The sequence below is a fragment of the Tachyglossus aculeatus genome, chromosome X2 (genome assembly GCF_015852505.1).
Source record: "Tachyglossus aculeatus isolate mTacAcu1 chromosome X2, mTacAcu1.pri, whole genome shotgun sequence".
Lineage (NCBI taxonomy): Eukaryota > Metazoa > Chordata > Mammalia > Monotremata > Tachyglossidae > Tachyglossus > Tachyglossus aculeatus.
In genome coordinates, this window is record NC_052100.1 from 2,620,463 (window position 1) to 2,648,400 (window position 27,938).

At 45.3% G+C, this 27,938-nt stretch overlaps 1 protein-coding gene across 2 annotated transcripts in view; it reads left to right on the forward strand.

Moving 5' to 3' along the window:
• The first annotated feature begins 3,341 nt into the window (after positions 1-3,341).
• PFDN1 (prefoldin subunit 1) overlaps positions 3,342-27,938 on the forward strand; it is an 80,121-nt gene continuing 55,524 nt past the window's right edge. For both annotated transcript variants that reach the window (XM_038770594.1, XM_038770593.1), the window contains exons 1-2: positions 3,342-3,436; positions 12,825-12,991. In XM_038770594.1, coding sequence (XP_038626522.1) covers positions 3,404-3,436; positions 12,825-12,991 — 200 coding nt within the window. In that variant the 5' untranslated portion in view covers positions 3,342-3,403. The remainder of the gene's footprint in view (positions 3,437-12,824; positions 12,992-27,938) is intronic.

The following is a 27,938-nucleotide window of genomic DNA, read 5'->3' on the forward strand; positions in this document are numbered from 1 at the left end:
TCGTGAGCCCTACATGGGACAGGTACGGCGTCCAACCTGATTTGCTTGTATCCACCTCAGTGTCTGGGAAATCAATCATCAATCAATCAATCAATCATATTTATTGAGCGCTTACTGTGTGCACAGCACTGTACTAAGCGCTTGGGAAGTACAAGTCAGCATCACATAGAGACAGTCCCTACCCAACAGTGGGCTCACAGTCTAGAAGGCGGGCTCACAGTCTAGAAGTCTGGAAATAGTAAGCACTTAACAAATACCACTATTATTATTAATAATCCCCATTTTTTACAGATGAGGTAACTGAGGCACAGAGAAATTAAGTGACTTATCCAAGGTCAAAGAGCAGACCAGTGATAGGGCCAGGATTAGAACCCACGACCTTATGACTCTCCATCATAAGGATAGAGCCCATGCTCTATCCACTACACAGGTGCAGTGCTCTTACTACTAAAATTACTCAAGCTGCTGATTCTAAAACGATAAATGCTAATTTCCCTTTTATTTGGCACTTAATTTGCTTGTCAAAAGGATTACTGTTAATAGGCACAGAGCTCTCCTCAGCTTCTTGTCTTCCGAAGTTTCTAATTCTTTCTGATCATCATCAATCGTATTTATTGAGCGCTTACTGTGTGCAGAGCACTGTACTAAGCGCTTGGGAAGTACAAGTCGGCAACATATAGAGACAGTCCCTACCCAACAGTGGGCTCACAGTCTAAAATCATGATCATGATCGGGGATTAAATCCCCAGTCAGTTAAAACTCCTGACCAGTTCTCCCCAGTTTCTTCTGCAGCCCCGCCTTGGTTTAACTGGTTGGAGATGCTGTTCTGACATGATAGGATGCTAGATTTGGTGGTGGTGGAATATTTCAACTATTCTTTTCATCCATTCATTCAATCGTATTTATTGAGCGCTTACTGTGTGCAGAGCACTGTACTAAGCGCTTGGGAAGTACAAGTTGGCAACATATAGAGACGGTCCCTACCCAACAGTAGGCTCACAGTCTAGAAGGGGGAGACAGAGAACAAAACATATTAACAAAATAAAATTAATAGAATATGTACAAGCAAAATAAATAAATACTTCACACCAAATATCGGAGTGTGGAGCGGCCCCTCCTCATGCTGACAAGAGCTCTGGCTCTAGTGGAAAGAGCACTGGACTGAGAGTCAGAAGAAATGAGTTCTGTTCCCAACTCTGCCACATCCATTCATTCAATCGTATTTATTGAGCGCTTACTGTGTGCAGAGCACTGTACTGAGCGCTTGGTTAGTTAGTATGTTTGGTTTTGTTGTCTGTCTCCCCCTTCTAGACTGTGAGCCCGCTGTTGGGTAGGGACTGTCTCTATGTGTTGCCGACTTGTACTTCCCAAGCGCTTAGTCCAGTGCTCTGCACACAGTAAGTGCTCAATAAATACAATTGATTGATTGATTGATTGGGAAGTACAAGTTGGCGACATACAGAGACGATCCCTACCCAACAGTGGGCTCACAGTCTAGAAGGGGGAGACAGACAACAAAACGAAACATATTAACAAAATAAAATAAATAGAATAAATATGTACAAGTAAAATAAAGTAATAAATATGTACAAACGTATATATATATATGTATACATATACATATATATATATATATATATATATATATATATACAGGTGCTGTGGGGAGGTGAAGGAGGTAAGGTGGGGGGATTTCATTCATTCATTCAATCATATTTATTGAGTGCTTACTGTGTGCAGAGCACTGTACTAAGCGCTTGGGAAGTACAAGTTGGCAACATATAGAGACGGTCCCTACCCAACAGTGGGCTCACAGTCTAGAAGGGGGAGACAGAGAACAAAACAAAGCATATTAACAAAATAAAATAAATAGAATAAATATGTACAGCTAAAATAAATAGAGTAATAAATCCTTACAAACATATATACATATATACAGGTGCTGTGGGGAGGGGAAGGAGGTAAGGTGGGGGGATGGGGAGAGGAAGGAGGGGGCTCTGTCAGCTGTGTGACTTTGGGCAAGTCACTTCAGTTCTCTGTGCCTCAGTTACCTCATCTGTAAAATGGGGATTAAGACTGTGAGCCCCCCGTGGGACAAGCTGATCACCTTGTAACCTTCCCAGCAATTAGAACAGTGCTTTGCACATAGTAAGCGCTTAATAAATGCCATTATTATTATTATTATTATACTTCCCAAGTAAACGCTTTCACTTCCCTGTGCCTCAGTGACCTCACCTGGAAAATGGGGATGAAGACTGTGAGCCCCCAGTGGGACAACCCGATCACCTTGTAACCTCCCCAGCGCTTAGACGGTGCTTTGCACATAGTAAGCGCTTAATAAATGCCATTATCATTATTATTGTACTTCCCAAGTAAACGCTTTCACTTCTCTGTGCCTCAGTGACCTCATCTGGAAAATGGGGATGAAGACTGTGAGCCCCCAGTGGGACAACCTGATCACCTTGTAACCTCCCCAGCGCTTAGACGGTGCTTTCAACATAGTAAGCGCTTAATAAATGCTATCATTATTATTATTGCACTTCCGAAGTAAACGCTTTCTCTTCTCTGTGCTTCAGTGACCTCATCTGGAAAATGGGGATGAAGACTGTGAGCCCCTAGTGGGACAACCTGATCACCTTGTAACCTCCCCAGTGCTTAGAACAGTGCTTTGCACATAGTAAGCGCTTAATAAATGCCATTATTATTATTATTGCACTTCCCAAGTAAACGCTTTCACTTCCCTGTGCCTCAGTGACCTCATCTGGAAAATGGGGATGAAGACTGTGAGCCCCCAGTGGGACACCTGATCACCTTGTAACCTCCCCAGCGCTTAGACGGTGCTTTCAACATAGTAAGTGCTTAATAAATGCCATTATTATTATTATTGCACTTCCGAAGTAAACGCTTTCACTTCCCTGTGCCTCAGTGACCTCATCTGGAAAATGGGGATGAAGACTGTGCGCCCCCAGTGGGACACCTGATCACCTTGTAACCTCCCCAGCAATTAGAACAGTGATTTGCACATAGTAAGCTATTAATAAATGCCATTATTATTATTATTTTTAAGTAAATACGATTGAAAGAATGAATGAACCAATGATTCACCGAGAAAAGTCTCCAAGGCCGTTGAGGGAGCCTCGCGGGTGTCGATTCCCGCCAAATTCCGCCGAGGCGCATGCGCGTTAAACGCCCCCCGCGCGCGCTTAGCTCGGCAAGATCTCCATGGGGGGGGGGGTGTGCAGAACCCTTTCCCGCGCAGGCGCAGAGCCGAGCGAGGGCCTCGGCCCACGTCCCGCGCAGGCGCAGAGCCGAGCGAGGGCCTCGGCCCTGAGTCCCGCGCAGGCGCAGAGCCGAGCGAGGGCCTCGGCCCTGAGTCCCGCGCAGGCGCAGATCCGGGAGCAAGATGGCGGCCCCCGTGGACCTGGAGTTGAAAAAGGTAGACGACGGGCCCGGCGGCCGAAGGACGGGCCTGAGGGGAGAGGGGCAGGAAGCCGGGTTCTCAGGAAAATAATCAGAAATACCCGCTTGGTTAAGCGCTCACCAAGTGCCCAGCACTGTGCTGAACGTTTACCAAGTGCCCAATCAATCAATCGTATTTATTGAGCGCTTATTGTGTGCAGAGCACTGTACTAAGCGCTTGGGAAGTCCAAGCTGGCAACATCTAGAGACAGTCCCTACCCAACAGTGAGCTCACGGTCTAGAAGGGGGAGACGGAGAACAAAACCAAACATACTAGCAAAATAAAATAAATAGAATAGATAGGTACAAGTAAAATAAATAAATAGAGTAATAAATATGTACAAACATATATACATATATACAGGGGCTGTGGGGAAGGGAAGGAGGTAAGATGGGGGGGATGGAGAGGGGGACGATGCGCTAAGCACTTACCAAGTGCCCAGCACTGTGCCAAGTGCTTACCACGTGCCCAGCACTGTGCCAAGCGCTTGCTAAGTGCCCAGCACTGCTCCAAGCGCTTACCAAGTGCCCAGCACTGCGCCAAGCGCTTGCCAAGTGCCCAACACTGTGCCAAGCGCTTACCAAGTGCCCAGCACTATGTCGAGCACTTACCAAGTGCCAAGCGCTTGCCAGGTGCCCAGCACTGCGCCAAGCGCTTGCCAAGTGCCCAGCACTGTGCCAAGCGCTTACCAAGTGCCCAGCACTATGTCAAGCACTTACCAAGTGCCAAGCGCTTGCCAGGTGCCCAGCACTGCTCCAAGCGCTTACCAAGTGCCCAGCACTGCGCCAAGCGCTTACCAAGTGCCCAGCACTATGTCAAGCACTTACCAAGTGCCAAGCGCTTGCCAGGTGCCCAGCACTGCTCCAAGCGCTTACCAAGTGCCCAGCACTGTGCCAAGCGCCCAGCACTGTGCCAAGCTCTTACCAAGCGCCCAGCACTGTGCCAAGCTCTTACCAAGTGCCCAGCACTGTGCCAAGTGCTTGCCAAGTGCCCAGCACCTTGCCAAGCATTTGCCAAGTGCCCAGCACTGTACCAAGCGCTTACCAGGTGCCCAGCACTGTGCCAAGCACTTGCCAGGTGCCTAGCACTTTGCCCAGCACTGTGCCAAATACCCAGCACTGTGCCAAGTGCCCAGCACTGTGCCAAGCGCTTGCGAAGTGCCCAGTGCTTTCCAAGTGCCCAGCTGTGTGACCTTGGGCAAGTCACTTAACTTCTCTGTGCCTCAGTTCCCTCATCTGTAAAATGGGGACTGAGACTGTGAGCCCCCCGTGGGACAACCTGATCACCTTGTACCCTCCCCAGCGCTTAGAACAGTGCTTTGCACATAGTAAGCGCTTAATAAATGCCATCATCAACAGTACTGTGCCAAGCGCTTGCCAAGTGCCCAGCGCTGTGCCAAGCCATTACCAAGTGTCCACCACTGTGCCAAGCGCTTACCAAGTGTCCAGCACTGTGCTAAGCATTAGATTGCATGAGAATCGAATCTAATTAAAATAGATTCTAATGAAATCTAATTAGAGAAGCAGTGTGGCTTAGTGGAAAGAACCCAGGCTTCAGAGTCAGAGGTCATGGGTTCTAATCTAGGCTCCGCCACTTAATAATAATAATAATAATAATCATTATTATTATTATGGTATTTGTTAAGCACTTACTATGGGCCGAGCACTGTTCTAAACGCTGGGGGAAATACAAGTTTATCATATCAGCTGTGTGACTTGGGGCAAGTCACTTACTAGTAATATTGATGGCATTTGTTAAGTGTTTACTATGTGCAAAGCACTTTTCTAAGCGCTGGGGAAGATACAAGGTGATCACGCTGTCCCACGTGGGGCTCGTAGTCTTAATCCCCATTTGATAGATGAGGTAACAAGCTCAGAGAAGTTAAGTGACTTGCCCAAGGTCACACAGCAGACATGTGAGGGGCCGGGATTAGAATTTAACCTCTCTGTGCCTCAGTTCCCTCATCTGTCAAATGGGGATGAAGACCGTGAGCCCCACGTGGGACAACCTGATTACCTTGCCAGCGCTTAGAGCAGTGCTTCACACATAGTAAGCGCTTAACAAATACCATCATTATTATTATTAAATAATCAGGTCGGACATCGTCGGGGACACCCTCCCTTGTGCCCCAGTATTTAGAGGAGGTGGCTTTTTTATGGTATTTCCTCAGCGCTTACTGTGTGGCAGGCACTGTACTAAGCGCTGGGGTAGATGCACAGTCATCAGGTAGGACATATTCCTTGTCCCACATGGGGCTCGCTATCTTAACCATTGTTTTATAGCTGAGGTAACCGAGGCACAGTGAAGTGAAGGGATTTGCCTAAGGTCACACAGCTGACAAGTGGCAGAGCCAGGATTAGAACCCAGATCCTTCTGACACCCAGGCCCATTTCTTACGTGGTGCAGGGGCTGTGTCCAGACCGATTTGTTTGTATCCATTCCAGCGCTTAGTACAGTACCTGGCACACAGTAGATGCTTAACGAACACCAGAATTATGGCATGCAGTAAGCGCTTCACAAACACCAGAATTATTATTATTATTATTTTATTCACTTGGCCACTTTAGGGTTGTACACATGCATGTTTGTGGTTTGTCAGGGAAGAAGCTTGACCAGTTGGAAAGAGCCCAGAGTTAGGAGTCAGGAGACCTGGATTCTAATCCCAGACCCGCCAGTTGCCTGTTGTAATCAATCAATCAATCAATCAATCGTATTTATTGAGCGCTTACTGTATGCAGAGCACTGTACTAAGCACTTGGGAAGTATAAGTTGGCAACATATAGAGACAGTCCCTAAACAGTGGGCTCACAGTCTAGAAGGGGGAGACAGAGAACAAAACCAAACATATTAACAAAATAAAATAAATAGAATAGATATGTACAAGTAAAATAAATAAATAAATAGAGTAATAAATATGTACAAATATATATACATATTGTAAGACCTTGGGCAGTCACTTAGCTTCTTTGTGCCTCAGTTTCCTCATGTATAAAATGGTGATTAAATACCCGTTATCCCTCCCTCTTAAACTGTAAATCCCATGCGGGACAGAGGGTGTTTCTGATCATTCGTTTGCATTTATTGAGCACTTACTGCATGCACAGCACTGTACTAAGCACTTGGGGGAGGGCAGTAGTGAACAGGCACATTCCCAGACCACAACAAGAGGGGGGAGTCAGACATCAGTGCAAATAAATATTTGCAGATATGCTGCGGGGTTGGGATGGGGGAAGAGCAAAGGGAACAAGTCAGGGTGATGCAGAAGGGAGTGGGAGATAATAATAATAATAATGATGGTATTTATTAAGCACTCACTATGTGCAAAGTACTGTTCTAAGCGCTGGGGGGATACAAGGTGATGAGGTTGTCCCACGGGGGGCTCACAGTCTTAATCCCCATTTTCCAGATGAGTTAACCGAGACCCAGAGAAGTGAAGTGACTTGCCCAAAGTCACACAGCTGACAGTTGGCGGAGTCGGGATTCGAACCCATGACCTCTGACTCCAAAGCCTGGGCTCTTTCCACTGAGCCACGCTGCTTCTCGTATGAAGGGGGGGGGATAGGGGAAGGGGGGGGGGGGATTGCCTCTCTTTATTGCTGAATTGTACTTCCCAAGCGCTTAGTCCAGTGCTCCGCACACAGTAAACCCGTCCTTTGGACTGTGAGCCCGTTGTTGGGTAGTGACTGTCTCTATATGGTGCCAACTTGTACTTCCCAAGCGTCTAGTACAGTGCTCTGCACACAGTAAGCGCCCAATAAATACGATTGAATGAATGAATGAAAGTAAGCGCTCAATAAATACAACTGAATGAGTGAATAAGTGCTCAATAAATACGACTGAATGAATGAATGAAAGTAAGCGCTCAATAAATACAACTGAATGAGTGAATGGTGATAGGGGATGAAAGGTGTTTGTGTTGCGGGGGGGGTAATCTAGCTTGTGAGCCATTTGTGGGCAGGGCTGGTCTCTCTGAACTGTACTTCCCAAGCGCTTAGTCCAGTGCTGTGTGCGCAGTGAGCGCTTAGCACAGTGCTTGGCCCATGGGAAGCGTTTAACAAATACCACCTAACGACTTTTATTTTGTTAATATGTTTTGTTTTGTTGTCTGTCTCCCCCTTCTAAACTGTGAGCCCGTTGTTGGGTAGGGACCGTCTCTAGACGCTGCCAACCTGTCCTTCCCAAGCGCCCAGCACAGTGCCACAGGAGATGAGGAAAGGGGGACTTAGTCTGGGAAGGCCTCTAGGAGATGTGCCTTCATTTAAGGCTTTGAAGGTCATGTATCTACCGGTGCTTGGCACATAAGTATTTAACAAATACCAGTCATTATTAAAAAAAAAAGTCATTATTAAAAAAATACCACAGTCATTATAAAAAAAAAAGTCATTATAAAAAAAAGTCGGGAAAATGGTGTGTTCCACAGTTCACACCTTGTGGAAAACCACATTATGTATGGGTTCAAGCAGTTGACCGCTGCACTCTGAAACTTTGTGGACTCAACCTGCTGAACCCCCCTGGCCTTCTTTTAGTAGGTCTTTTTAAAGTTGCATTTATTAAGAGTTTACCAAGGTCTAAGCCCTGATAATTCTGTTATAATATAAGAATGTCATATGTCAAAGGCTTCCAACAACTTTGAGGTGCGGGAAAAAGTGTGAGATCCTTGATAGAAAAAAAAAATTAGGCCACTGAAGGTTTTCCCACTGCATTCGAAATAGAATTGGAGCTAGACTAATCTTTGCACGAGGCTAAAATAGGCAGGAAAGATTTAGGTATCTAGGACATTGTGGTGACCCTTGGTGGCAGTTTTAGCTTTCTGGAGGGTCTAAGCAGCACTTCACATGATCTCATAGTCAGGTTTTGCATATGGCAAATTCCAGTGGAACTGAAAGCAATCATCATCATCATCCCTAGTATCTATTGAGCGCTTCCTCTTTGCAGAGCACTTGGGAGAGTACAATACAACAGAATTAGTAGCCGCTTTCCCCATCCACAGTAAGTTTACAGTCTAGAGGGACAAGGCACAAAGGCAGCGCAGCTATTATTGCTCTAAAAATTCTCAACTTGAGAGTTCCTAGAATTTCTGAACTTAATAATTAGTATGTTGCTCTGTAATAGCTTTCGAGTTTTGGAAATAGGATAGGTTCTGTAGTTTCCCTGTGGATTTTTCCCAATGGGTCAGTTACTAGTATTTATTGAGCACTTACGGTGTGCGGAGCACTGTAATAATGCTTAGGAAAATACAATCCCTGCCCACAAGGAGATTACACTAAAGTAATTAGAGAAGCAGTGTGGCTCAGTGGAAAGAGCCCGGGCTTTGGAGTCAGAGGTCATGGGTTCAAATCACGGCTCTGCCAATTGTCAGCTGTGTGACTTCGGGCAAGTCACTTAACTTCTCTGTGCCTCAATTACCTCATCTGTAAAATGGGGATTAAGACTGTGAGCCCCACGTGGGACAACCCAATCGCCTTGTAATCTCCCCAGTACTTAGAACAGTGCTTTGCACATAGTAAGCGCTTAATAAATGCCATCATTATTATAATATATTGATAGGAAGAAGGAGAAGGGGATATGTAGATGAGTGAGTGATTTGGTAATAGGGAATGTAAATCATTAGGTATTAAAATGCTTTAAGGGCTTCTGAGAAGTTGGTAGTGAGGTGGTATTTTGAGGGGTTCAGAGACTTTAAAATCAAATGCATTCTTAACATCATTTAAGAAGCAGCAAGGCCTAGTGGAAAGAGCATGGACGTGGGAGTTGGGGGACCTGGGTTCTAATCCCGACTGTGCCACTGACTTGTTGGGTGACCCTGGACAAGTCACTTGACTCCCCTGGGCCACAGTTTCCTCATCCGTAAAAATTGCTCTGGTTCCTACTTCAAAAATTAATAATTATGGTATTAAGCGCCTACTCCATGTCAAACAGTGTTCTAAGTACTGGGGTAATTTAGGTTAATCAGATTGGATGCAGTCTCTGTACCACATGGAACTCACAGTCTATGAGGGAGGGAAGATCTTCTAATAATACTAATAATTGTGCTGGTAAAGAGCTTATTCTGTTCTAATCACTGTACTAAGCACTGGGGTAGATTTAAGTAAATCAGGTTGGACACAGCCCCCTGTCCCTTCTGGGGGGCACGGCTATGCTAAAAAACTATAGTTCCTCAAATCTTCTTAATTGTCTTGTTCTTCTCCAGGAAGTACATTATCTACCTTTTTTAAAAATGGCATTTTAATGGTACTTTTTAAAAAAAATGGTATTTGTTAATCAGTTACTATGTGTCAAGCACTGTTCTAAGTGCTAGGGTAGATACAAGTTTCTAAGGTTGGACATAGTCCCTGTCCCACAGGGAGTTCGCAGTGTAAGTTAGAGGGAAGAGGGCATACTCATTTTATAGATGAGGTAACGGAGGCACAGAGAAGTTAAATGACTTGCACAAGGTCACACAGCCAGCAATTGGCAGAGCTGGGATTAAAATCCAGGTCCTCTATCTCCCAGTCCCGGGCTCTTCCATTAGGCCATGTTGCTTCTCACCTTTTCTTTCCTTATCCCTCAGAATATTTGTTCAGAACCCTATGGGGAGCTTCATAACTAAAATTGAAATAGAAATTTTCTTTACCTAGTGCACAAGAGCAGACTCTAAGTAAAGAATAGGGCAAGTGACATAAATGCAGTCCTAAAACAGTAATTATATAATCCCATGTTTTTAAAAAGGTGAAAAGTTTTCATCCTCAGACTTTCAGCCAGTCATTCATTCATTCATTCAATCGTATTTATTGAGCGCTTGTGTGCAGAGCACTGTACTAAGTGCTTGGGAAGTACAAGTTGGCAACATATAGAGACAGTCCCTACCCAACAGCGGGCTCACAGTCTAGAAGGGGGTGACAGACAACAAAACAAAACATATTAACAAAATAAAATAAATAGAATAGTAAATATGTACAAGTAAAATAAATAGAGTAATACATCTGTACAAACATATATACAGGTGCTGTGGGGAGGGGAAGGGGGAGAGGAAAGGGGGCTCAGTCTGGGAAGGCCTCCTGGAGGAGGTGAGCTCTCAGTAGGGCTTTGAAGGGAGGAAGAGAGCTAGCTTGGCCGATGTGCGGAGGGAGGGCATTCCAGACCAGGGGGAGGACGTGGGCCGGGGGTCGACGGCGGGACAGGCGAGAACGAGGCACAGTGAGGAAGTTAATGGCAGAGGAGCGGAGGGTGTGGGCTGGGCTGGAGAAGGAAAGAAGGGAGGTGAGGTAGAGGGCGAGGTGATGGACAGCCTTGAAGCCGAGATTGAGGAGTTTTTGCCTGATGCGTAGGTTGATTGGAGATTTTTGAGGAGGGGAGTAACATGCCCAGAGTGTTTGTGCACAAAGATGCTCTGGGCAGCAGCGTGAAGTATAGATTGAAGTGGGGAGAGACAGGAGGATGGGAGATCAGAGAGTAGGCTGATGCAGTCATCCAGTCAGAATAGGATGAGAGATTGAACCAGCAGGGTAGCGGTTTGGATGGAGAGGAAAGGGCGGATCTTGGCGATGTTGCGGAGGTGAGATTGGCAGTTTTTGGTGACGGATTGGATGTGAGGGGTGAACGAGAAAGCGGAGTTGAGGATGACACCAAGGTTGCGGGCTTGTGAGATGGAAAGGATGGTAGTGCCGTCAACAGTGATGGGAAAGTCAGGGAGAGGGCAGGGTTTGGGAGGGAAGATAAGGAGTTCAGTCTTGGACATACTGAGTTTTAGATGGCGGCCAGACATCCAGATGGAGATGTCTTGAAGGCAGGAGGAGACACGAGCCTGAAGGGAGGGAGAGAGAGCAGGGGCAGAGATGTAGATTTGGGTGTCATCAGCGTAGAGATGATAGTTGAAGCCATGGGAGCGAATGAGTTCACCAAGAGAGTGAGTGTAGATCGAGAACAGAAGGGGACCAAGAACTGACCCTTGAGGAACCCCTACAGTAAGGGGATGGGAGGGGGAGGAGGAGCCCGCAGTCCTTTTTGAGTGGAGGCAAATAAAGAAAATTTCAGCCATAAGAAAATCTTTGGAGACAGTTATGAGTGGGTAAAAGCAGTTAGAATGAAAGTTGAGCTGGCACCTTCACTATCACATTGCATTTGCAAATGCTATTATTACTGCATAAATTTGACAGCATATGAAAATCATTCCAGGCACTTCAGCAGGAGTATTCAAGGACAGCGTTTATCCCCTGAGTTGGATATGTGTATACAAGGATAAAATTTGGTCTGGCATGTGTGTCTGCGACCAAGATGTGATCACTGTGAAAGTAAAACTTTACGTTTTCTTCTTTTTTGCATCCTTCCATGGACTATTCTGAGCTAGTGTGTTGTATTTGTGGTTATGGTTCTACGTGGGACCTGCATTTGTGAACCATTATGCTGCAATTTGCAATGTGTTGGGTACTCACAATCACATAGCATTTCTGCACAAATCGACTTACATATCCTGCTACTTAAGAATCAGTCATCAATCCAGTAGCATTTATTGAGCGCTTACTATGTGTAGAGCACTATACTAAGCACTTGGCTAAGAGTTGGTAAGTGCAGTCCCTGCCCACAAAGAGCGTAAAGCCAAATGGGGTGACAGATATTAAAATGGTTTAGGGGTAAGGGGAAATTATTTTAGGAATGTAAGAGTATAAGAATGTTTAAGTATTGTGGGCTGGGATGAGTATCAAAGTGCTTAAGGGGTCCAAAGCCAAGTGCATAATTAACACAGAGGCGAGGGAGATTAGGGGGAATAGAGGGAGACTGGGAAGGCTTCTGGGAGGAGATGTGCTTTTTATGAGGTCTTTGAAGGTGGGGAGAGTGGTTGACTGGAAATGAAGTGGGAGGGAGTTCCAGACCTGAGGAAGAATGTGGACGAGGTTTCGGCAAGAACCAACTCATATACATATCCTCTCCTCTTTCTTCCTTCCATCTGTAAACTGTTTCAGCATCTATCTCCACCTCTAGATTGCAAGCTCCCTGAGTGCAGGGATCATTTCTACTAACTATTGTAGTCTCCCAAGTGCTTTCTGCAGTGCTCTGTGCATTGTAGTCTGTAAGCTCCTTGAGACAAGGATCGTGTCTACCAACTCTGCTGCACTGTACTTTCCCAAGCACTCAGTACAGAGTTCTGCACTCAGACTGTCAGCTCCTTGAGGACAGGGTCATGACTGCTAACTCTTATGATTTCCCAGGTGTTTAGTCAGTGATTTTCACGTAGTAGGTCCCTAATGAATACTACTAACTGATTATTAACCAACAAAGAGACTTTTTTCCCATTTATTAAAGCTCCTTATCTGGCCGGTACGTTGGTTTTCCGCTTGAATGTGCATCAATATGCTTTGCTAAAACATAACGTTTTTCTATTTTTCAGGCCTTCGCTGAACTACAAGCCAAAGTTATTGACACTCAGCAGAAGGCAAAGCTTGCAGATATGCAGATTGAGCAACTGAACAGGACCAAAAAGCATGCACACCTCACAGACACTGAAATCATGACTTTAGTTGATGAGACTCACATGTACGAAGGTGTAGGAAGAATGTAAGTACAATCCTCATTATGGGCAGGGAATGTGTTTGTTTATTGTTATATTTGTACTCTCCCAAGATCTTGGCACAGTGCTCCGCTCACAGTAAGTGCTTAATCAATCAATCGTATTTATTGAGCGCTTACTGTGTGCAGAGTACTGTACTAAGCGCTTGGGAAGTACAAGTCGGCAACACATAGAGACAGTCCCTACCCAACAGCAGGCTCACAGTCTAGCTTAATAAGTACGATTGAATGAACCCCTTCAGTGGGAACGTCATTGTTGAGAATCGTCCAAGGTTGCAAGGTCTTTTGAGAAAAGCAATGTCGAAATGTTTAAAAGATTTGGAGAATTTCCTAAATATTTTTCATCTGTCACCTAATCTTTCCACGTCCTAAGAGTGAGCCGGGTAATATATAAAACCATACATGTATGTAATATGGTCGGGGACGTGGGGCTCAGTTGGGGAATGCATGCTGGAGGTGGCGGTTCTCTAGGAGGGAGTTGCCGGAGGATGAGGTCTGGATTATTTACCTGGGAAGGGGAGTCCCATGCAGGAGGAAGGGTATGAGCAGTTGGTGGTAGAGGATTTGCCCAATTCCCCCTCAAGCAAGTGGTAGTGCCAGGAGCAGACCCCTAGTCTCCTGAAACCTAGATCTGATGTTCTTTCCACTAGACGATATGCTCCTTGTGGGCAGGGAGCACTGCGTTAAGTGCTCTATCCACAGGAAGCTCTTAATAAGCACCGTTGAATGATCTACTGATAGACTGGGCTGCCACAATTTTAAGATTTAAAAGAGGGACTAAGGCTCTAATTATGTTTGTGTCCAACCTGATTAACCTGGCACCTAGTAAAGCGCTTAATAAACACCAAATACCGTAACATCGCTTTGCGTTTCCTAATATAGGGCGGCCTGTATAGTAGCCGCTTAGAGTCATCGTGCCAAGTAGACACAGCTCCAGTCCTTTCCTTGTTGACAGGAGTCTCTTAAAATCTGTTTAGTCACTCAGCTGATTTGGTTTTCCACTAGCTCCGCATTACCTAATAGTGAACTTGCTGCTTTTTAGAACTCAGCGTCACTGAAATTTCCAGATTAAGTTGTTCTGTTGGGAAGTGAATCCCAACTTGTGAACTGGGTACGGAGACACAATGGGTTTGCGGCGAGGACAAAGTAGGAATCTGGCCTGTGTTTCTAGACACCCACAAGTACATTGTTGGCATTCATTATATGGTAATTTTATCCTTAACACAAATATCCTTAAATCTTAAAATAAAAGTACTAGCTTTTGAGGGGGTGGAGGGGGAGTTGTCTCTTAAAATATTACCCATGGCTTTCACATCACCATCTTTTGTTTGCAGCATCTGAAGAATCTCTCTTTTTTTTGAATTAAAAGTAAGCAATTCACACCCTCCTTTTGGCCTTGCAGGAGATCTCATGTTTGGCTTCAGTAATTTCATCTCTGAAGCCCTTTCCTGGGAAAAAAGCCCCTTTGAAGGTGCTTTTCATCCATGTCAGGTCTCTGGAGGTGAACTTGGTACCATTCAATCATTCATATTTACTAAGCGCTTACTCTGTGCAGAGCACTGTATTGAGGGCTTGGGAGAGTACAGTATAACAGAGTTGGAAGGCATGTTTCCTGCCCCAAAGGAGTTTACAGTCTAGAGGGAATCTGGTTGTTTTGTTTTGTTTTTGACACATGGGTATCTTGGAAAAAGAGGGCAGGAGATGACGCTTTTTATGGAAACTAGGTTTTCATTTGGGATTGAGTGCTTTCTCACACTGGGTGTCCGGTCCAACCCAGAATTACAGGGGCATATAAGGTGAAAGGAGGGTATTATCTGGCCAAAGAGAGCATGCACTGTTAAGGAGACTTTCTGAGGCTCTGTCTAGCCATCAGGACATTCCTCTTCTACATGTCTAGCTAGAAACATCTATTTTTGCATCTGTCATCTCAGGCCCAATGTCTAGTAATTTCTATTTTTTTATATATATTTTTAATTTTGGTAAATCACATCCATACCTTTCTTGGTGCGAGGGTGCCCATCAAAATGCTTATTTTCATCAGGACTGGGTCAGATTAGGCCACCCCAGACCTCTTCAGTAGAAGAGAAGCCAGTTGAATCTGGCTGGTTCTTTGTTTGTGCTAGTGACAGTCATCGTTATAATAATGATGATACTTGTTAAGCACTTACTATGTGCTAAGTACCGTACTAAGTGCTGGGGTGAATACACGTAAATCGGGTTGGACACAGTCCCGTTCCCACGGGCTCACAGTCGTACAGATGAGGTAACTGAGGCACAGAGAAGTAAGTGACTTGTCCAAGATCACACAGCAGACATGTGGTGGAACCGGGATTAGAATCCATGACCCTCTCACTCCTAGGCCCTTGCTCTATCCATATAAGTACAGAGGTCCTAGCGCCATGTGGAATGCTGGCTTGAATTCAGGATAGTCGGATAGGATACATCCTTGCCCCTAACAGGCTCTCCACCTTCCTTATCTGTATTTTGCTTTTTTGGCTTTGTGAAAGGGGAAGGTGAGTAAAAGGAATCAGGGGCTCAAGGTTAGGTTAAGTTGCTCTTGGTGTATGCGAGAGAAAAGCAGCGTGGCCCAATGGAAAGAGCACGGCTCTGAGATCCAGAGGACCTGAGTTCTAATCCTGCCCTCGTCACAGGTGCCCGACCACCTCTGAAGAGGCCTTCCCAGACTGAGCCCCCTCCTTCCTCTCCCCCTCCTCCCCATCCCCTCCACCTTACCTCCTTCCCCTCCCCACAGCACCTGTATATATGTTTGCACGTATTTATTACTCTGTTTACTTATTTTATTTGTACATATTCTATTTATTTTATTTTGTTAATATGTTTTGTTTTGTTGTCTGTCTCCCCCTTCTAGACTGTGAGCCCGCTGTTGGGTAGGGACCGTCTCTATATGTTGCCAACTTGTACTTCCCAAGCGCTTAGTACAGTGCTCTGCACACAGTAAGCGCTCAATAAATGCGATTGAATGAATGAATGTCTGCTCTGTGATCTTGGGCAAGTCACTGCACTTTGGTGCCTCTGTTACCTCATCTGGAAAATGGGGATTAAGACTGGGAGCCCCACGTGGGGCATGGGCTGTGTCCAAATGCCACAAAGAAGAAAAAAGGCCTAAAATACATCTGTTGCCTTTTGTCTCAAACCAGAAAGTAGATTAGAGGTAAAAGTTTTTCAGACCAGGGATTGGGTGTCCTGTCTGGAGGCAGACACCTTTCCCTATGCATTCCTAATGAATCCAGCCGCTGGTTGGGAAAATTCTCAGTCAGAACTGACTCACCCATTTCTCCAAGATGTGAGACATGGGATAGAAATCTCATCTAGACACGGGAAATGGAGAGGTCTCCACAGAAGGGGTGTTAGAAGATCTTCGGCTAATTTGGGGGGTCAATCAAAAACCTGGCCGCGTTCAGTCTGATGATCTTATACCTCCCCCAGGGCTTGGGACGCATTGAGTGCTTAATAAATACTATCAACCCCCCCCCCCCCCCCAAAAAATCCAGTCTCTCCGGTCTCTCACAGTCTTCTCTGTCCAGGGCCAAGGAGCCCACGGGGCTTGAGGGCTTGATGCAGCATGGCTCAGTGGAAAGAGCACGGGCTTTGGAGTCAGAGGTCATGGGTTCAAATCCCGGCTCCACCAATTGCCAGCTGTGTGACTTTGGGCAAATCACTTAATCAATCAATCAATCAATCGTATTTATTGAGCACTTACTATGTGCAGAGCACTGTACTAAATGCTTGGGAAGTACAAGTTGGCAACATATAGAGACAGTCCCTACCCAACAGTGGGCTCACAGTCTAGAAGAGTGGGTTCACAGTCTAGAAGACTTAACTTCTCTGTGCCTGTTACCTCATCTGTAAAATGGGGATTAAGACTGTGAGCCCCCCGTGGGACAGCCTGATCACCTTGTAACCTCCCCAGTGCTTAGAACAGTGCTTTGCACATAATAAATGCTATCATCATTATTATTATATGCTGATTGTAAATGCTATCATTATTATTATTATTATTATATGCTGATTGTGTATGTGTGCCCACAGCATGGCCAAGCATATAAAGCTCAAACCTGGGAGGCAGAAGGACCTGGGTTCTGATCCCCGCTCCACCACTTATCTGCTCTGTTACCTTGGGCAAGTGACTTCACTTCTCTGGGCCTCAGTTCCCTCACCTGTAAAAAGAGGATTAAGATTTTGAGCCCCATGTGGGACACGGATTGTGTCACCTGAATAGCTTATGTCTACCCCAGTGCTTAGTACGGTGCTTGGCACATAGTGCTTAATACCATTAAAAAAAAAAAAAAGAGATCCGGACTTGAGCTGGATTTGATGACAAGCTTGGGCAGGGCCTGTATGGAGCTCTTAGAAAGCTTGATTGTAGCACCGACTTTGGCGGCCAAGTGTTATATAAGTGCAAATCTTTTCTTCTTCTCCAGGCTGTTATTCCCTTTTTTTCATTTTCCTCCTCTTCCCCCTCTAGCAGAATTGGAGCAAGATTTTTCTCAGAGGCAAATGTATTTTTTTTTTGAAAAGCAAGATGTTTAGTTTCCAAAGCCACCCTAGCGCCTTTCAGCTCTTGACGAGGGGAGAAATTTTGGAGGGCTAGCTACCTCTCACACAATGGCTATTTTTGATTTAACACAAGTTAAGTCAAGCTGCATAGTCGGAGATGATGAATTGCTATATACTGTAAGCCAAAAGTATCCATTGCTCAGAGCTGTATTCCAGCCTCCTGGCTTGTTGCCAGTACATTTCAGGCCTCTTACTTCATATTCTTTGGAGAGGCTTGTTATGTAGCCCGATACTACTACCACTGATTTCTAGTTTTGCTACTTAAGCTGTTTGTGAGCTGACCTCACGGGCTGCTTTGAGAATTGCGATGAAAGTTACAACTGGGGAATAATCTCTCTGACTCTGTGGAGGCATTTTTTGCTTTAGAGTCCTTCCAGTGTTCAGCAAGGAATCGATAGGTCTATAATTTAATGAATCCTGAATCCCCTGGTCTTGAATAAGAAAAATTGATCCCATGGCAATCAATGGTATGTACTAAGCGTTTACTGTGTCCAGAGGACTGGACTAAGAGCTTGGGAGAGGACAATACAGCCCAGGCTGTAGTGCCAGTTTACCCACTGTTCCCCAATCTTGTCTGCCTCACCACTGACCCCTTTTCCACATCCTCCCCCAGCCTGAAACTCCCTCCCCCTCCAAAAATGCCTGACCATCACTCGCCACACCTTCAGAGCCTTGTTAAAGTCACATCTCCTCCAAGAGACCGATTATACCCTCATTTTCCCCGTCTCCCTCTCCCTTCTGGGTCGTCGCTTATGCGCTTGGATCTGTGACCTTTAGACGTTCAATATTCACCGCACCTCAACCCCACAGCACTGATGTTATTGTGTTATTTATATTAATGTCTGTCTCCCCCTTTAGACTGTGAGCTCGTTGTGGCAGGGAACATGTCGACCATCAGTGTGCATCATCATCAATGGTTTTAATTGAGTAGTTGCTATGTGCAGAACACAGCGCTAAGCACTCGGGTAGAGTATGATACAAAAGAGTGGGCAAACGTTCCCTGCCTCCATTGAGCTAATGATATAATTCGGCATTTATTCACCCAGCCGTGCCTTGCTTTCAACTCTTCTCCTCCATCCCTGGGCTTGTGCACTTCTCTCCTTCCCAGATCCAACAAATTAAAACAAATCAAACAAATATCTCTCTGTTGCAGAATTGTACTTTCCAAGCTCTGCACAAAGTAAGCACTCAGTAAATACAACTGAATGAATGAATGAATCCAACAGGCCACAGCCCTCCCCATATTCAAAGCCCTCCTGAAAGCACCCCTCCCCGAGCGTGCTCTCCCCGAGTAATTCCCAGCACCCCAAGTCCTGTACGCCCATCAGTCAGCTGTAATACGTACCCTATTTACTCACATAAATGCCTTACTCTTTGGCATAGTTTTTGCAATACTGAAAACATGGATGGGGCTGTTTAGAGCGACCATGGGAGAATTAAGGGTAGCAATAAAGTGAATAAAAACCAGGAACAAAGGAGGAGAGAAGGGAGGCAGAGTGCTGTGTACGTAGTAAGCGCTCAGCAGCATGGTCTAGTGGACAGAGCACGGGCCTAGGTTCTAATGCCAACTTGTACTTCCCAATCGCTCAGTACAGTGCTCTGCACACAGCGCTCAATAAATACGATTGAATGAATGAATGAATAATGCTGCCGCTGGCACTAGTCTGCTGTGTGAAATTGGGCAAGTCACTTCACTTCTCTGGGACTCAGTTACCTCATCTGTAAACGGGATTAAGACTGTGAGCCCCAGGTGGGACATGGACCGGGTCCATCCTGATTAGCTTGTACCCCAGCGCTTAGTACAGAGCCTGACACGTAGTAAGTGCTTAACAAATACCGTCATCATCACTTAACAAATACCATAAAAAAATACAACGCAATTGTGTAAAAGACACTTGAAACTCAGCCTCTTGTATCCATTTCTTCTGAGTGCCGCATTCAGTAGGCTGTCAGTGAATTAATCTCTGCCCCCGTTGCCTCTTCCTCCTGGAGAATGTGCCCTTTAAAGAAACTCCCCACACCCATATTCAGACTGCCTCTTCCCCAACTACAGCATCATCAGTTCTCTTTGCTTACAGATCTGAGGGACAAAAAATAGTGTTTGATTTCCTCCTCAAAAGTTGGGTTGGGGAAATTACACAGTGGAGGTAATTTGTGATTAAATACTGTATGTACTAGTTCATATCCCCAGCACTTGGGTAGATTGCACTTCTTCAGATGTCCATTCAGCTATTTAATGCACTTACTCCTCTCCTCATCCTAAATGTCCCGTCTCAGTAGACGCACCATCCTTTCCATCTCTCAAGCCCCCTAACCTTGGCATTATCCATGAATGTTCCCTCCCCTGTAGTCCCCATAATAGTCATTCTGTCACCAAATCCTGTCAGCTCTTCCTCCACAACATTTCTAGAATCTGCTCCTTCCTCTCCATCCAAACTGACCACGATCGTCCTGGAGCTTGCCCTATCCTGGGCTTGACAACTCCTCACTGCCCTTCCTTCAGTTTCTCCCCTGTCTAGTTCATCCCACCATCTGCTGCCCAGATCATTGTTTTGAACCCTCATTCCTCATACCGCTCTCCCCACTCCTCAAAGACTTCCCAGGCTTGGCCCATTCCTCCCCGAGTCCGGTTGAAACTTCTGACCAGTGGCTTTAAGTTCCTCTAGACTGCAACCTGCTGATGGGCAGGGAGCGTTTCTACCAGCTGCTGAATTCTTCCAAGCATTTGTGCAGTGCTCTGCATGTAGTAAGTGCTCAATAAGTACCATCGATGGATTGATTGAAAGGAGTCAATCGGCTCTCTTCCTCCTGCTTTTTCCTCTCTTCTGCCACTTTACCCCAGCCTACATGCTTTGTTCTTCTCAAGCCAACCCACTCACTGTGCCTCACTCTTGCCTCCCATCTCTCCTGCTGTCCCGACTTCTTGCTCACAACCCCCCCACACCAACCCCTGCCAGGAACTCCCTCCCTTTTACAACCAATAAACCCTTGGTTTCCCCTGCATCTTCAAAGGACCTTTTGAAATTACATCTCCAGGAGGCCTACCCTGATTAGTCTCCTTTCCCCAATCTGCCATTTCAGCACTTCTGTGCCACCTAAGCACTTGGATGCACACAGACTTATGTATGTATATTTATACTCAGCTTAGACTGTGAGCCCCATTTAGGACAGGGACTGATTCAGACCTGATTGTGCCTAATACAGTGTTTGGCCTGTAGTAAACACATAATAAATACCGCAGTTATTATTATTTCTTCCTCCTATCTGTAATTTATTTTAATGTCTTTCTCCCATGCTAGACTGTAAACTCCTTGAGGGCAGGGATCGTGTATAGTAATTCTGTTGTATTCTCCCAAGCAGTTGGTGCAGTACTCTGTGCCCAGGAAATGCTGATGATTGATTGGTTACTCTGGAAATGCTTCTCTGTCTCCCTCACTAGACTGTAACCTTCATGTGGACAGAGAATGTGTTATTTGCTTGTTTTGAACTTCCTAAGTGCTTAGTACAGTGCATTGCACCTGGTGGGCACTCAGTAAATACTGTTACCTGTACAACGGTTAAGTGTTTACTAGGTGGGATAGACTCCCTCTAGACTGCAAGCTTGTTTTGATCAAGGAACATGATTCACTTTGTTGTATTATACTCTCCCAAGTGCTTAGTCCATCCCATTTCATTTAATCGTATTTATCGAGTGCTTACTTTGCAGAGCACCTTACTAAGTGCTTGGGAAAGTACAATACAATAATAAACAGTGACATTTCTTGCCCACGATGAGCTTACAGTCTACAGTACTGTGCCCTGTACAAGCACTCAGTGAATACCATTGATGATCATATATGACCCTATCCCACATGGTGCTCACAATCCTCAAATAGGGAGAAAAGTATTCTATTTCCATTTTACCCATGAGGAGACTGAGGCCCAGAGAGGTTAAGTGACTTGCCTAGGATCACCCAGCAGGCCAGTAACAGAGCTGGGATTAGAACTGGGGTCTTCTGACTTCCAGCCCCGTCTGCTCTTCTCCGAAGGCTGTGTGGCTTCCTCAGATAATGCCCTAGTTTTTCTTCCATTTCTTTATTTCGAATGGAGACCTTTAGGAAGATGTGAATGTAGTCCTTTTTTTTTTTTTCTGTAGGAAGAACTGTGGTTGAAAGCACATGTAAGAAACACCATCTTGGCAATGCTATCTTGGGGCTATAGTTAGACGAAAATACCTTATATTGAATTTTCAACTGCGAGATAGGACTCTGGTTTGAAGTCTCACGTAATTTTTTTTGTCCTCATTTCGCTGAGGATATTTTTGTCGGGCCATCTCCACAAATAGCTCCTGTCCTTTCCAAAGAGGAAAAACAATTTAGGTAATTATTGTTTTAATATGGCTGGAACTCGAGTAGATTAGCCTTTTGGGAAGAATGGTTAGTGCCCTTTTCAAGTTGAGTCCAAGTTCAGTATAGATAAGTTTTTTTGTGTGCTATATTTAATCAAACTTAGAGCTGTGCCACTATTTAGGGCCTTTTTAAAAAAACATTTAAGGACCTAAGAATGAACAATGGTGTAAATCTACCAGCTAGTTAAGTGTCTAGCAATGTAGAAATTGCCACTGGGAGCTGTTTGGCTATTTCTACTTGCTGAGGTAACGTAATAGTCTGAGGCTACCGTGAGGCCCAGAAGTCAGGGCTAATGTAAACATGGTGCAGGTGTAATGGGAAAAGCAGTCCATTGCAAGCAGGGTGCAGGGTTGGGGGTGCTGCCAGCATATCTCAAATTATTTTGAACAAATTCCAATGGGAAAGGTAGTGGGGCAACCCCGGGAGTTGTTGGGGGAATCCGTTGTTGAAATCTAGAGCCTTGCAAGAGCCTGACGCTCCTCATTGTTTCAATTTTAGGTGAGTTTTTGGTGAGACCCATCACGATAATAATTGTGTTTGTTAAGTGCTGCCCGTGGGCCAAACCCTGTCCCGAGCCCTGGGATGCTACCAAGATCATCGGGTCGTGACCAGTCACTGTCCCACATGGGGGCACACGGTCTAAGGAGGACCACCAAGAATTGAACCCTCATTTTACAGAGGAGGAAATGGAGGTCCAGAAAAATTAACTCACCCGAATTCACGGTCAGATTTGGGTGGGATGTACGGTGCTAAGTGCTTAGTATAGTGCTCTGCTAATGGTAAGCACTCAGTAAATACCATTGATTGAGGCCTTCCCAGACTGAGCCCCTTCCTTCCTCTTCCCCTCGTCCCCCTCTCCATCCCCCCCATCTTACCTCCTTCCCTTCCCCACAGCACCTGTATATATGTATATATGTTTGTACATATTTATTACTCTATTTATTTATTTTACTTGTACATATCTATTCTATTTATTTTATTTTGTTAGTATGTTTGGTTTTGTTCTCTGTCTCCCCCTTTTAGACTGTGAGCCCACTGTTGGGTAGGGACTGTCTCTATATGTTGCCAACTTGTACTTCCCAAGCGCTTAGTACAGTGCTCTGCACACAGTAAGTGCTCAATAAATACGATTGATGATGATGATGATTGATACCAATGACTGATGTTGGCAGGTTTCTCCAAGTAGAGCTACAATGACCAGAAAGGGGCTGAAATAATGGCCCCAGTTTCAGGCAGCTGAAAACCAGGCAACAAAAGAGCTAACCTTCCCTCATTCCCCCCCAACCCCAATCCATTTTGGGGGGATTTCAGTCCCTCAAGTATTCTTTGGGATATACCCAAGGCTGGTTGGGAAAGGTGCTGGAGTTTTCCAGTACATGAAGATCAGTGAATCATTCAGTCATTGGTATTTACTGAGCGCTCACAGGGCTCAGAGAACAGTGCAGTGGAGTTGGTAGAAATGGATCCCTGCCCTCAAGGAGCTTAAAATCGGATCAGCGGCTTCAAACGGAAAGTTTTTAATAAGGCAGAGTGGTGACTACTGTGAAAGCTCTCCAACTCTGTAATCAGAGGCCCAACACTCTGTTAAGTGCATGGGAGAGAACAACAGAGTTAGACAATTAGGGGAAGCAGCTAGGCGTAGTGGATACAGCATGAGCCAGGGAATCAGAAGGTCACGGGTTCTAATCCCGGCTCCACCACTCATCTGCTGTGTGGCCTTTGGCAAGCCACTTCACTTGTCTGTGCCTCAGTTACCTCATCTGTAAAATGGGGATTAAGACTGTGGGTCGGGCACTGTGTCCAATCCAATTTGGCTGTATCCACCCCAGCACTTAGTACAGTGCCTGGCACATAGGAAGTGCTTACCAAATACCACAATTATTACGATGATGCCTACCTGCAAGAAGCGTACAGTGTAGCGGGGCTGGCAGGCATAAAATCATTACAGGCAGAAGGAGAAGGAGACTGGAAAGTTGAATCAGGATTCTCACCAATTCTACTGTATTGTAGTATTAATAATAATAATAATGATAATGGTATTTAAGTAAGGGTTTACTATGAGCCAAGCACTGTACTAAGTGCTGGGGTAGATACAAGATAATCAGGTTGGATACAGTCCCAATCCCACGTTGGGCATGTAGTCTAAGTAGGAGGGAGGACAGAAATTGAATCCCCATTCATTCATTCATTCATTCAATCGTATTTATTGAGCGCTTACTGTGTGCAGAGCACTGTACTAAGCACTTGGGAAGTACAAGTTGGCAACATATAGAGACAGTCCCTACCCAACAGTGGGCTCAGAGTCTAGAAGGGGGAGACAGAGAACAAAACCAAACATATTAGCAAAATAAAATAAATAGAATAAATATGTACAAATAAAATAAATCAATCAATCATACGGAGGAGGGAACTGAGACACGAGAGAAGTGAAGTAACTGCTCAAGATCACACAAGCAGGCAGGTGGCAGGGCTGGGATTAGAAGCCAGGTGCCCTGATTCCCAGGCCCTGGCTCTTTCCCTGGGCTAAGCTGCTTGCCAAGTGCTTAGTATAGTTCTGCATACAATAAGCCCTCAGTAAATACCGTCAAGTGATGGATTGATTGCTTGATGGTGGTGGAGAGATTTACAAGTGCTCAGTCTGAGGCCCTCAGAGCACTGTGGTATTTTTTTAATGGCATTTATTAAGCGCTTACTATGTGCAAAGCACTGTTCTAAGCACAGGGGAGGTTACAAGGTGATCAGGTTGTCCCACGGGGGGCTCACAGTCTTCATCCCCATTTTACAGATGAGGGAACTGAGGCCCAGAGGAGTTAAGTGACTTGCCCAAAGTCACACAGCTGACAACTGGCGGAGCCGGGATTTGAACCCATCACCTCCAACTCCAAAGCCCATGCTCTTTCCACTGAGCCATGCGGCTTCTCTGTTTGGAAAGCTGGGTTAGATACAAGCTAGTGGGGCTCACCGTCTTAATCCCCATTTTCCAGGTGAGGTAACTGAGACACACAGAAGTTAAACGATTTGGCCAAGGTCACAAAACAAACAGGCGGCAGAACCGGGATTTGAACCCATGACCTTCCGATTCCTCTGCCCGTGTTCTATCCACTGGGCCACATTGCTTCTCCAAGCAGTTTCATCAACAATGCCAAATACTCCCAATTCCACCGTGGGCCGTAAATGGCCGGAATTGTTCGCATTCCGCTGATGGAGAAGGCCTGGACAGAATGAGTCTCCGAGGAAGGAAGAATTTGGAATTCTTTCTGTCAATCTTCCTCTGCTACTATTAGAAAACACCCCACCCAGCCCTCAGCTTAACACAGCCTGGTTTTGAAGTCATTGTTCCCAGTCCTTGGAGTGTTCTGTTCAAAGGAAAAAAAAAACCCTTTTCCTGTTTTGCAGGGAAAAATTACTCTAGTTTTTCATGGACACTGAGCAGGCATCTGTCTACCTAACCCTTAAGTCATCAGGGACCAGTGGCCACCCATTCCCCAAGTTTTCCTTGATTGGAAAACTCTCTTCTGCTCAGTTGAAAAGGAAAGCTGCTGAATAGGATGACATCAGAGTAGAATTTAGTAGACAATGATGTTATGTGTTAATGAATTCTGTTGCCGTGGTTTGGCACTTTTTGGTGGAGGAAAATGCTTTCCGTAGTCCTCTGTGCCATTTTCTATGGTACTATAAACCAAAAAAATGCCAAATCCCAGGAAGGGTACACGACCAAGTTTAGGCACTTTCGTATCGTACTCTCCCAAGCACTTAGTATAGTGCTGTGCACACAGTAAGCGCTCAATAAATACCTGCACTTGATGCCCCCCAAATGCCACTGATTTGGGACAGGTCTTTTTCTCTGCATTTCCTGCAGAGAGGCTTAAATTAATTGAATAGTGTTTCAAGAGATTAAAGAAATACCTCTTTCGCTTTGTGAAATCACAATTCCGAAAACGTCAACCAAAGGGAGAAAGAGGAATAACCTTCATGGACTTAAAGAGTAAAGATGGGAAAGCTTCTTGAACTTTGGAGGTGATTTGTACCAGCAGAAACCGAACTCAAACAGATTTTCTGTGAAAAGAAAAGCCAGTCAACCTGCAACTATACAGAGAATCTTCTGCTTTTAGCTGCCACTTATCTCAGGGTGGCCAATTTAGGAGCAGCATGCCATATAATCCCTTTGCAGTGGAAGGGTTTAAATGCCCCATCGAAGTCCTTTATCTTCTTAATGGAAAGTTCAAGAAAGAGCTGACAGGCGAATCAGTGACCGAGATATTAAATGGAAACGTCTCAAGAAAAACAGCAAATTTCTGATTTCCCCTTTCTCAAATTTGAGAGGTCTGTGTTGGAATTTGCCAGAGAGGTGGAGGGGCAGGACAGGCAGGGTTCTTTGTCCCGATGGAGCAATTAGAGTGGCAGCTTGTTGCCTGAGTAATTAGCCGTGGCCAAGCTCTCGGGAAGAATGTCCATACACATCGCTCTCGGAATTCACAATTCAGATGGGCACGTGTCGGCAACAGAGCCTGTTTCTGTCCTCGGGAATCTAAATCACTTTGGGGGATGAGACCATCGGGTTTCAAAGTCTGTGTTCCGCAGGCTTTGAAGAAGGCCTTGAATGTGCGCACACCACAGAGAATAGAAACTCACACGTAGAGTAGCATCAGTTCAGTAAGTAAAAGCAACTTTTTCATGCTGTTTAAGTGCGTACTATGTGCCAGGCACTGTACTGGGCTCTGGAGTAGATACAAGCTAATCAGTCTGGACACAGTTCATGTCCCCGTGTGGGACTCACAGTCTTAATTCCCATTTTACAGGTAACGGAGGCCCAGTGAAATGATTTGCCCTAGGTCACACAGCAGACAGGTGGCAGAGCCAGAATTAAAATGCAGGTCCTTCTTCCTCCAAGGCCCGGGCTCCATCCATTAGGCCATACTGCTTTTCAACTTGAAATAGACATGGGCAAGGGTGTGTAGCTGAGCTTTTTGTGTTATTTGGCTCAGTGTAAAAGTTTGCACCCCATCATTTGTCATGTGTGTGTGTCTGTCTGTCTTTCTGTGGCCTTTGCAGTTATACCAGGATCTAGTAATGCTCTGATGATGAACTGAAGAGTGAAAAGTTCCATAACCCCAAATTATCCGGAGCTCTCCATGTTAAGTGCTTTGGGGAGTCATTTGATTCCTATAAAAGAAATATTAGTTCTTGTGTGCAATAAATGGGTAAAATTTTGACAGACATATCTATATGGACGGGGAGTGTGTCTGTTCCATTGTTATTGTACTCTCCCAAGTGGTTAGTACAGTGCTGTGCACAAAATAAGCGATCAATAAATCTGACTGACCCACTGACTTATTTTTTTTCCCATTTATCACTAGCTCCTTAGGTATTCGGGTTAGGTTTATAAGCCTGAATGTAAAAAAGGGGGAGAAAAAAACCCAAAACCTGGAGAGGACAGACTATTTGAGGTTGGACAATAACTAAATTCCTTGGCTATGTGAAAGTGCAAATGTGTGTCTCAGGAGATTCGTGGAAGGGTTGAATCAGAACAGACAGTTGGAAAGGGTATTGTCGGTGATTGTCTTACAGTTCATAGACTGCGTAGAAAAGAAAGCCCCAGGGGTCCCATTCCAGTCTAAATAATCGCCGGCTCAATTGTTAAACAAAGCATTAGTTGATTGAGCTCTTACTGAACCCCAAAAATGATTGTGGTCCCTCCTAGAACAGGACACCTGGGGAAGAGCAGTACCCCTAAACCCGAGGTTTTCAACTCAGGGCTTATTAAGCAGCTATTAACGGTAGTGATGGTGGTAGGAATGGCTTTCTCTTCTCAAGTGCTCCATTCTCTTCCCGGCTGTGATGAAGCTTCCTCTGGATGTGTTGAGAAACAGCGTGACCAAGAATCAGAGGACCTGGGTTCTGATCCCGACTCTACCATTTATCAGCCATGTGACCGTGGACAAGTCACTTCACTTCTCTGTGCCTCAGTT